Raw genomic sequence first — 12,192 nt, forward strand, 5'->3', positions numbered from 1 at the left:
CATGCACGCCAATGCCCCTTCTCATTTACACTTTCTCCAGAGACACTCAGAAGTCATCTAGGAAACAGCCTCACGCTCTTCGATGAGTATGTGGTCTGTAACAGACGAGCGTTCACGATGTAAATTCAGTTTGGGAAAACCCAGCAAAGCTTGATTTTCTCTTTGTGCTCCTATACAGGTGAAGTATTTTGAAAAGGTCCTTAGGATGAACTCAGTGCACAAGCATGTTCTTTTGGGCTCTATCAGAGGGAAAAAAATGCAGATGGAAACAATAAGAGCAGTTTGACAAGGCATCTCTAACAATATATTTCTGATGGCCTTACATATATATGTGTGTGTGTGTGTGTGTGTGTCTTTTTAAGGCACAAAGGGGAATAAGTAGCTCTCCAGATTTTCAGAGCTGTTTACCCAGTTTTCAGCATGAGATGTGTTTAACTCTCCTGATAAATACGAATTCCATGGTGCTGAAGTTCAGAGCGCGCTGTTCTTTCAATTGCTTGAAGACTCAAGTCAGCGCCTTCAATGCTGTTGACTCGGAGGCCTGGAGGGCTGGTTTGAGGGGTTTTGTTTCTGTGTGTGGGGATGGGCTGGGGGGTGGCGGGAGTTATTTATTTATTTGATTTTGTGAATCGGAGTTGTAAAAGCCATCTGAAATATTCATGCAGAATAGTCTGAGAAGACCGTTTCTGTTTTATTTACTGCACAGTAGAACAGCCACAGCGGATTAGTTCTACAATACCCGTAACAAAAGCCCAACAGCTGATGCATGTGATGTTAGGAGGTGACAAAACAGTTAAAGTATGCTGCTGGCTACAGGCAAGCAGTCAGCAGATGCAGACAAAAGGGTTTGTGACAAGAATAACTCTCTCCAAGGCGAGCAGTGAAGAGTATCCAAAATACCAGTACCCTTTTCTCCTTGACATTGTCTTCTTACAGTCAGCATTTTATTGCCCTTTTATAGTATTAAAAAAAATGGAGGAGAGGAGGAAAGAAAACCTACACACAAATTAATCCACCAAAATACTGGGTGGGAATTTGACTTGGCCATCCCTGAGCTACTCCTGCCTGTACCTATGTGTGCTTTTCCATTTCTTCCTTGAAGTCAGTTTGGGGTTGGGGGGTGGGAATTAGCTTCCAAGATGAAGTGCGAAGACGATCTCTCTTGGTAAGACTGTAATCTGTTGATCAACTCCATAGGCTCTTTGAGCCTCTGCTTGTTGGGGAGAGGCTAGGGAGAGAGGTCCATGCCTGGTTTGTTTCCAGACCATTTCAATGAAGATCATTGCACTGATGAAATGAGGCCAGTGGACCAATTTTTAAAAGGGGCTGGAGGATGGAGGGGTGTCCATGGAGACCCTTGCAAGGGGCAAGGTTAAGGTCCCCCGCAAGAGGCTGCTGAATGAGCTTCAGGATGTTTCAGAGGTGTGAAAAATCAGCGTCTCTGTTTCCAGAAAATAGGAGAGGCTGTCTTCTTTTTAACCTTTGTAATTCCCCTTCTATTCTCTGTGACATTCATTCAGCTGCCAAGAGCGTTTGGCAAGGTTTGGGCCAGCGAGCACACTTCCAGTGACCGCTAACCTTGGTATGTCCTGACACTTATGATGAGTATCTGCAGGACACAGAAGGCGGCAGCCTGCTATGTCAGGCTTTTATTATGTACTGCAGAGGCTAGGGACAGTCAGTTTAATAAAACAAATCATCCTTGAAGGTAAAGCAACTGGGAAGAGGAGGAGGAAGACAGGGGGAAAATGTGTCTTTGCCACTCATTCTGATAAAAAAAAAAAAAAAGGGAACAGCAAAACACACACACACCCAACACACTGTGTGTGCGAGCAGGGTAGCAGCCTTCGTAGCACCCTCCTGTTTTCCCCACTCCATGGACGCTCGCAAGGCCCTCGTTTGCTGGGAGGAGACTCAAGTCCAAACAATTGTCATGAAATCAGTCGATGCTGATAGCCAGACCCCTTCAAATTTATGAGTGTATTCAAGAACCTCATCACAATTACATTCTCCTCCAAATATGAAGGCACGACCATTTGGGGTAAGGCTCCTATATTGGGACGCCTTTTTATCAAAGTTTCCACTCTCCTCTCCTGAAGAATGCTCAGCACAGCAGCTCCCACAATAGCCTCGGAGCCGCAGCCAGAGACTTTGGAAGCCTTTTGTTTTTCCCTGTGGCATGTCCAAAGGCATGGCCTTCTCCCTCCCCCCACCACCCCCCCAGCAGCCTGCATTGTCTTGCATTCCAGCGCCTTGATTGACTGTTGCCACCTGATGCTGAGGAGATGCATACTCTAGGGTTCATTCTGCAGATTGCTGGGTTCTATTAAAAGAAACCTAGATAAGGGATTACTTGTCACTGAGGGATTTTCTGCAGATGTTTATTAGTGATTGGAAAGCCATTAGGTGTGAAGAAGTGCAAAAAAAAAAAAAGTGTGTGGGGGGGGCATCATCCTGCCCCTAAGCTCGAATTCTAAGATGCCCCTCCTAAAAGCAAGCATCAGAAAGGGACCCCCGACTCTCATGAATGGATTTGGAGAACGTTTTCTAAGAGTGGTGAGGGTCCCTTTTTGGGTGGGTGACGTGTCTACCTGTGGATGGAATTTGTGGTCATCATCTCAGAGATCAGAAATTGCCCAATACTACATCCCTGGAGCCACCAAAAACTTCTGCTGCGGTTTCAGTGTCAGAGGGTCTCAAGGAGACCCTCAGTCCATGGTGTGAGTACTGCCTCAGAATAAGCAATAAGTTAGCAAACTATTTCATTTGTTCCTAAAGAATCCATCTGTTTCCCAGACTTAAACCCATAACCAGAGTCCCTCCTAGAGATCTTCTCTACCATTCCCATATATTCTGTAGTTGCTAGCTCCTCACTGGTTTTTCCTGATGACAGCTTGTCAAGGTTTGGATACCTCCTATGAGTCAAAATCGCTGAAAAAGCATTCAAAGGGAGACAGCATGGTTTGATAGAAAAACACATTTTACGTGAGTCTCTCCCAATTTCTTCATCTTATAGGATTGCATCTTCATCTATATAAAATGAGGATTTCTGAGACCTATTCCAATTCTTTAAATTCTGTTCTCTTTTATTGCTGCTTTTTAAGGTTTCATTTGAAAGGCAAAGTCACACACACACACACACACAGTGAGAGAGAGAAAGAGAAATCTTTCATTCGCTGGTTCACTCTCCAAATGCCCAGAACAGCCAGGGCTGGGGAAGTCCAAAGCCAGGGGCCTGGAACTCCATCTGGGGCCTCCCGCATGGGTGGCAGAGACCCAAGTATTTGGGCTTTCATCTGCTGCCACCCAAGGAACATTAGCAGGAACCTAGAATGGAAGCAGAGTAGCCAGGACTCAACCAGCGTTGACAGGGGGTGCAGACATCCCAGCCTTGCTACAAGCTATCAACATAACTCTGCAAAGCACTGTGGGGGATGCGCAGAAAAGAACCTACAGCTCCTTCTCTAAAGACACCTTAAGATAAGATCATTGAAAGGAGATGTGAAGTAGGTGAGAAGTTAAATGACAAAATTACAAAAAAAAAAAAAAAGTTCCAGGACATCCTCTGATTACTACCCCCAGAACTGAATGTCTGAAATAGGACACAAGCCAGTAACCACCATTAACACACATGGTGAACGACAAGAAGAGTGAGCTGTGGGCAGCACAAGGCCTCCAGAGGAGTCAGACAAATCCCTGGCAGCGATGCTACTCTGGGTGCATTGCCCTCCTCTGACCATCTAGACAAGGTCCCCTCTCTTTGCTCCTGGCTCCCCACCTCCTGTGGGGTCCCTGGGGCTGGGCGGAGCTTCCAGCCTTCCCTGGCTACTTCTGGTACAGCTGCCCGTGCTCCTCATCCCTCCAGGCTCCGTGGCACACCAGGCTACATCACTGAGTATTCAAGCAGCATAGATTTTCGCTGAGGCTCTGTTGCCAATGGCCAGTGAAATGACGCTTCTTGAAATGTTTATTTTAATAAATGCGTATGATTATGTTTCTGTAGCATTTGGCTAACAGCTCCCAAACCAAGTAGTTAGAGTGGGTAGTTGCACTGCCTAACTGTTCTCTAGCCAGATTCCCCCTCTCAGTAATGCCATTTGATAAAATGTGAGGGATTATCTTTGGGAGGAGGAGGGGAGAGTATTCAAAAAGACTGCATAATGACGTTTTATTAGGTGCAAGGTGAATGTGAGGGCTAAGCTCTCCTCCAACAAAGCCTCACGTATATGCATATGTACAGGAGATTTGGGGGGGGGGGATCACCAAAAGTCTGTGGCCATCCAGATGAATTCTCAGCAGGGGATGGTGGTTTGCACATCCAGGGGGGGATGAGGTGGCACTTTGGATGACTTTGCAGGCAGCATTGGAACTGTGCCCTGACACAGGGCCAGTGTAAATGTCTTTAGAAGGGGGCTGCTCAAAATTCTCACTTTTTCTAGAATCTGATCGGCCCCATATCGGGGCCCTTTTATTTTTTCCTGGGAATTACATTTCTCTAGAAAGGACAGTTGGCTTGCCATTTGGAGGCATGAGCTCCTTTGTCCAGCTTTAAATGTGAAAACCAGGGATATTTGGAGATTGTTCCAGTTTTGTTTACAAGTTACTGTCATTATAAAAAGGTCCATTGCACCAGCTGAGTAAAGGTGGGGAAAGGGGGTTGAACATGTTCGACATGGCAGTGCCTCCCATTTGCTCCGGTGTCATGTCTGAGCTCAGGTGAAACTCTCTCCTGTCTTATGCATGTGTAGACAGCTCTATGTGTGTGACCACAGTACATTTATATTCCCCCCTGTTTGTGCTTTAATGTGAAAATAAAACATTACTAATGCACAGTCCCCCATAAAATAAATCAACTGAGTGTCAATGTATACTTGGAAAATTAGGAATTGGTAAAATCATACCATGAATCCATTACGTTGGTGTGGGGAAAGATAAGCTATTAGTAACTTTCACATATGAAATAAGCCTATTGATAGCTCCTCCATTCCTTTAACCAAGGGGTCAGACTATTAAATAAACAATTAAGAGAATAAATACACACACACACACACACGTGCATTAGTTGCAATGGAAGAAAAGGCTTAACAAATAGGAATTCTACAAAAGAATATTTTGGGAATGTTTCTCTTGGAATGTAATGACCTTGAACAATTCCCTTGATCTGTCTGGGCCTCAGTTTTCTCATTGTATAATTAGGATAAAAGCACTACATAGAGATGTTGGGAGAATTGAATGGCCTCATTCACAATTAGTACATTACACAGTGCCTGACACATACATAGTAAGCACTCAATAAACATTAGCTTTTATTATTATTATCAGCTGTGTAAATTACTCGTAGGGAGCAATTCTAATGTCAGGGTTAAGTAGTGTCTGCTGCAATATTTTAGGATTCATTTTAAAGCCGATACTTTGTGACTTTACTCCTTTATGTACATAGAGCACTTCACAGGGCACATTTGCCATTTGAGTCAACAACCCTCTTGATACAAACAGGAAAATGAGGTTTTAGAAGATTTTATTCATTCCAAGTGCGATTTTTGTTTATATAGAAGCCCAATTAATCATTATTCTATTCTGAGAACACATTTTGTTTTCATAAAGGAAACCAGAAAGAAATCTGATTCAAATTCTGGAAAGTTACTTGGAGCTTTTCTTCTGGAATGCACCTATGGGATGAAGTGAGGAGACCCACGGTCACATTCGCTTTTTCTACCCTAATATTCACAATGAAAATCTAGTTTTTTAATAGGTCTGCATGTATCCTTTGCACAAGTGTCTTTCTAAAACTCCACAAAGCTGTCCATCCCACATTACAATGCTACTATATATAACGACTTTACATAAGAGAATAGAGGCCGGCCATTTTTAGAAAATGCAGGTGCCATGTAAGCCCCTTTCTGAAAGAATGAACTTAGCTCAGTTTCCTTTGAAGAACTGTAGTCTTGAAACTGAAAACTTTATTAATGCCATTGTCTCCTTGTATCAGCAGGTTCCAGAGAGATTCCTGGAAGTTGCGCAGATCACATTACGGGAGTTTTTCAATGCCATTATCGCAGGCAAAGATGTTGATCCTTCCTGGAAGAAGGCCATATACAAGGTCATCTGCAAGCTGGATAGTGAAGTCCCTGAGATTTTCAAATCCCCGAACTGCCTACAAGAGCTGCTTCATGAGTAGAAATTTCAACAACTCTTTCTGAATGTATGAATAGTAGCAGTCCCCTTTGGATGTCCGAGTTCTATGTGTCTAGATTTTGATTTCTGTGTGTATGGGAGGCATGGATATGTTATGAAATCAGCTGGTAATTCTTCCTTATCATCCTTTCTCTCATTTCCTTTTGTTTTCCATTGTAAGGGGATGGTTATTTTCCTTCCGCCTTTAGTTTACTTTTACCCAAGGCCCTTAACATTTGGAGACTTAAAATAGGGTTAATTTTCAGGGAAAAGGAATGTTGGCATGTGTAAAGTCGATATTAGCAAGGAGGGACGACTGTTAATGGTGCACCTGCTGAATAGACGGCTCATTGCGAATGGTGGTCTGCTGAGGGAAGCCTGTGACACAGCACAACTGTACAGATAGTGATGTGTCTCTTGTTTCTACTGCTAACGAGGTCTAAAAACTCAATGAACCCACTTCATACACTTAAATCTTTTGTTTGGTTTTAAACTCAGTAAGCAGCTTTTTCTTATGTATTTAGAGCTCATGCCAGTGACAAATGAGCAGCTCACTTTTCCAAAGTACCCCACGATGCCAAAAGAAAAAAGAAAAAAAATCCCTAACTGTCAAGCCTTTCCTAAGAGGAATGGCAGACACCCCAACTTAGTACCATTTTCTTATGGAAGCAAAGCAGTTTTGCACAAAACTGACTCTGTAGAGGAGACTGGAAATTCATATGTGGTTTTCCAGTGACCGCTCTAAATTTCACAGATTCTTCTTCATAATGAGTGAGCTTATATCATTCTTCCTGGAGGAAAAAACTCTATAACTTGGTATCACTTACTATTTATTTTGCATCAGATATTAAAAGGCAAATAAGTTTAAAAACTTGCTCTTTGCTCAACTGTGTTTATATACTTCAAAGAAATCTTATTTCTGTTTCATAGTACTTTTTTCCCCTAAAGCACCATTTTCTAAATATCTTTCTACAGTAAGGGAAAAAGGAAATTCCAACATGACCATAAACTTCCTGCCTACGCTAGAAATTTATCGATAGCTGTTAGCTGATATGGTCTTCACCTCTGAAGAGCTCCTAGGCCAGTGCCCTGTTCTCATTTGCAATCCCACTGCACTCTCCTGTGTATGCAAAGTGGTGGCAGACAGTCTAATTCCATGTTTCCTCATTTTAGGTATAACACTGAAAAGCAATTGCTAATGCCTCTTCTACTCCAGAAGCGAGCATTGACCAAAATGTGAGAAGACTGAATAGCATAGGAAAGTGTGGGGTTCACCCAAAAGACACAATTTCTGCACACACAAGAAGGCTAGCTGCTATTTTATGCTTTCTTCAATGGTTCTCCTCTTTTTCCTTTCTTTCCTAGTTTTTTCCAATGATGTACAATGTTGGATTCTTGCATTTAAAGATTTGTCTGGCATCCACGCTTGTTTTCTTAGAAGGATGTTTGTGTGCAGATGCAGTAAGAATTCATTGTTCATTCTCACAGTGTTTTCCAGGTCCCTTTTGACCCCTAGGTAATTTGATATACACCTTCTCAAACGACATGGTAACAAATCTGGTATTTAAAACAGATAGAACATAAATACCATTCTCCCTTAATTTTTTATAAAATTACATTTGACTTTGGAGAATGCAAGTTGACCCATGTGACTGACTAGCTAACCCGATTGCTGTAATTTCACATCATTTATAAATTCTGCTGATGGACGGGAATGTATGAACATAATTATTGTCAGCACAACGCCTTAAAACCTGCTGACTTTAAATGAAACTGTTGCCCTACATTGCCCAGGAGTCCAGCAGGCCCTCGCAGTGTGGACAGAACACACAGCCATGTGGGCTGGTGTGTCAAATGCTGCACTCTGCCCCTGTGGCCACACACACCCCAGCCCCAGGCTCCTTCACAGGGGCCACAGATCCAGTTTGGGAATTTTCTGACTGGCTTAAAAAAAAAAAAAAAAAAACAAGTTTAGATCATCCTTATGTTGGAGCAAAATGCAAAAAAAAAAAAAAAAGTCCAGTCAGCACAAAGTCGGGAGGGAATCGCAATCCTGCTCACTCTTTTGACTTGCTTCCTTGGGAAGACTATGACATTCACTGTTCACATCAGCACACCACTGGGTCTTTGCTGTTTCGTGTAATTCATATCGACCTTTTGTTGCCCTTTGCAAGGCTAAAGGCCAAGCTGTAGTGTATTCACCTATGTAGACAGATTGCTAGGTCCCTTCTTGATCAGCGGCAAGTTCATTATTGATTCCAAACTTATTTGGACTTTTAGTATTACTTTCCCCTGCCTTTCTCATTCAGATAGACAAATTAAGCAGAAGTATGCATTCACAACTCAATGTTGATGCACTTACCTACTGAGAATATCCTCTCAATGTTCACTGAGGCATAGAAATTATTCCAAAGTGGAAATTGCAGCATAAGGACAAACTTACCTCTTGGTCCTGAAAATACAGCTCGATCACTTTGCTATCAGGTTTTTCCCCTTTTACAAGTCACAAATTCTTGTGCCTCCCAGTGCATTGGAATGTGACCAAAGCCTGTCTTTCAAAATGCCTATTTAACAGGTTCCAAAAAAAAAACCACCCAGATTTCAAATTTTAGCTCCAACTCTCACCACGTGAAAATTGGCTTCTTGGGAGAAAGGTAACTTTCTATGGTGGGAGGGTGAAGGACGAGGGAGTTTACATAGGGAAAAAAAGTCTAAAGTCCATGTTGAAATACCACATTACCACTTATTTTCTGCTAACCCTGAATTATTTTTTTGCATATACACTTGAGGTTATAGTCTGTGCCTACACCTAACAGCACCAGCGGGAGGATTTTTAAAAATCCTTCAAAATACCAGTTTTTTCCCACAAGTACAATTGTTCTTGTGCCTTCTGTGGCTTTTGGTTTCATGTTTTTGACTTTATTTCCAATTACTACAGCTGCAATAAACACTAGACTTTTTTTTTTTTCTGGCTGTTTGACATAATGTTGATAGCTATGCATATTTTGTGTCTTTTTAAAACAAAGCAGGAGAATACGTTTTTGAAGAAGAGACTTTTTAGAACAGTTTGATACCGCAAATTATTTTTTCCTCAATTGTTTGAGCAGCATTCGAGTTTTGAAAATTCTTGTAGAAGCCAATTTTTTGTAACTGTGGTGCAAATCTTGTGTTTTCTTAGCCTAATGAAAAGTAGTATAGAAGCAATATTTCATACCATGTGCTATGTATGTGTGTGCAGGTGTGTAAACATAAAAACACAGACACACATATACACACATGTAAAAATATACATATATATGCGTGTGAAGTGGAAAGCTTACCTTTTCCTATCTAGATTTAAGAACCTATTTTAGACATTTGTTATGTTTTGTGAAAAGAATGTTCTATTTGCAACAACAAACATTTAATTCTTACTGTATCTCTGGCTGTTTAATGAGGACGTTTCACATTAAAAGGTAAAACACATGGAAGATGTTAGAATGCAGTAATTATCGAAGTAAATGTTCACCCACATAATCCTGACGTTTGCTTTGTGCCTCCGAGTATTATTTAATTCAAGTGTTTTATGTTTGCGGAATCTTTGTTACTGTACTAGGGATGTGGGTGAATATCATTTCAAAAAAAAAAACACTTAAAACAACAACAACAACAAAAAAGTAAAACAGAAACACTAAAGCAAGAGGGGAACTTTTATAAAGCAATGTAAATATTTAACCTCATGGCTGTTGTTACGTAAGACATGAGATTTCAATAAATAACTACATTCTCACAACATCTGTTGAATTTATTAGGAACACTACAGTGACCGTATAGACAGTTGAAAGCATTCTTGAAAATCCTGCTCTCTCCTTTTAAAAGATAACAGTTTCTTTTATCAGATGTCAAGGGCAAGGGTAATGCAGTTTCTGTAAATTTATGAAATTTCTTTTCTATGTACATGAAGACATTTAGTAAGTAACCCCCACCCCTTCACACCACACACACACACACACACATGTTAATGTTAAGTCATAGAGCTAAAGACTTGGGGACTTTAAAAATAAGCTATCCCCGGAAGCAATCATCAATTCATCAAGGAAGACATGGTTTACAGACTCCCCTGGAAGAGGCAGTGCCCAGAAAGGACAGTGCAACATCTCTTTGCCATGTATATTATAGAGTATTCATTGGTGTGAATAGTACAAATGTTTCCTTCTGGTACAAGCTCTGTGTTTGCAAATTACAAGAAAGCATTGTTTTCAAAAAGCTCCCCTGAAAAAAATGTAACTGGTTTCTATGAGGAAGCAGTTCCTGTATTGCACTTAAATGTTATGTTGAAGGAAATGCAGTTTTGTTTTCTGTAGATCTGTTGGTTGTAAACCATCTATAAAATGCTCATTTTCAGAGCTGGGATCAAAACTGGTATTTAACCTTTGTATCTTCTTATAATTCTCCTTCCAAGAATATAACAGAATGTGGAAGCATCTGGACTTGGAGTCCTTTCTACTGAGCCCTCTCAAATCCGACACCCCCTAAAAGGCACAAGCATAGCAGAAAAGGCTGACAGGCTGGCCTTTTGTGAAAATGTATACATTCTGTATTTTTTAAATATTCAATTCCTCCACAGAGGGGGAGAAAGCATTTTAAAATTGTATATTATCACTTCAAATTTAGGACTAGAAATACAAGTATTTGGGGCTGGTCTCAGCACTACCTAGGAGAATCAAAGGTCGTGGCTTCCCCCAATATTGTCCCAGCCATTTCTCATATGTATATAGTATAAACCGTGATAAAACACTGCCTTTATATTATTTAGCAATATGTTGTAAATAGCATTATGAAGCTCTTTTTTTGTAATAAAGACCCTTTGATTTGAATATAGTACAATAACTGAACTGATAAAGTCAATTTTTGATTTTTTTTTAGCTAGAGGCAATTTCAATTGTGGATTTTTGTTGTTGTCTATTGTTCTGAAGACTTTGCATAATTTATTGGTTTAATTTATCCTAATTTATTTGATGAAGGTGTACAATTTTGTATTACCAAGGATGTACTGTAATATTAATTGATATGATAAAAAATGAGACTCCCTGTCCATATTAAAAAGAAAATAAAAAGGTGCAGTAGACAATTGATTTTAAAGTAAAAGTAAACAATTTAGTTTGGCAGCTACTAAATTTTAGAACAAGAAAAAAAAAAGGTTGTTGTGGGGAGGGCGGGAAGGGGTTTTACTTTGTGTGTTTTAAGCTTTTGTATACTCTCCAAACTTTGACCTTTTGCTTTGTACCACTTAAAGGATACAGTAGTCCAATTGCCTTGTGTGCCTTCCATCTTCTCTTAAACTGAATGTATGTGCAGTATATATGCAAGCTTGTGCAAAATAAAATATACATTACAAGCTCAGTGCCGCTTGATTTTTTTTAATGCGTGACATTTAATTTTTGGCCCTATATCCAGTCGAAGGACAGCAGAGTAGCTGTGACTGGAACAGAATGTATGGACTTTTCCTTTAATTACAGTTCTATATAAGTTACCATCAATGTGTACAACTTCGAGAAATGACCTTTTCACTTCTGATGCTTGTAACAGTTGGCTAAATTTTATTCTGAAACATTTTTTCTTAAACTTAATTTAGCCCCAAACATTAAAAAAAAAAAAAAAAACAAAGCTTTCACTCAAAGTCATATTTTACTCCTGAGTCAACAATTGCTAACATCGAACAATTCTAAAGCACCAGAAAAGATCTTCCCAGAAGTCACAGAATGGCTAATCTGTAACTTAAAATACAGGGATCAAGAAGTTGTATTGTTTCTACTCTGGTTGGACTGCAACACCTTTCTAAAATGTTCCTCTAGATACGCCCGACAGCATGTTTCACACTAAACATTGCTTGAATGGCTTTTGAAAATCTCACTTATCTCCTTCCTATTATTTCCTAGTGAAATAATAGTCTCCTTGCTCGGTTTGGTTATGGTTTGAGTGTCCCCCAAAGGTTCATGTGTTGGAAGCTTGGTCCACAGTGCTGTGGTGGTGGGAGGT

General features: G+C 40.4%; 1 protein-coding gene across 3 annotated transcripts in view; it reads left to right on the forward strand.

Annotated features, from left to right (window-relative positions):
* PROX1 (prospero homeobox 1) overlaps window positions 1-11,556 on the forward strand; it is a 52,668-nt gene extending 41,112 nt beyond the window's left edge. For 2 of the 3 annotated variants that reach the window (XM_062210337.1, XM_062210338.1), the window contains one exon: window positions 5,990-11,556. In XM_062210337.1, coding sequence (XP_062066321.1) covers window positions 5,990-6,178 — 189 coding nt within the window. In that variant the 3' untranslated portion in view covers window positions 6,179-11,556. The remainder of the gene's footprint in view (window positions 1-5,989) is intronic. The other variant, XM_062210339.1, reaches the window with a different exon arrangement.
* The last annotated feature ends 636 nt before the right edge of the window (window positions 11,557-12,192 follow it).

The sequence above is a fragment of the Lepus europaeus genome, chromosome 14 (genome assembly GCF_033115175.1).
Source record: "Lepus europaeus isolate LE1 chromosome 14, mLepTim1.pri, whole genome shotgun sequence".
NCBI classification, from domain to species: Eukaryota; Metazoa; Chordata; class Mammalia; order Lagomorpha; family Leporidae; genus Lepus; species Lepus europaeus.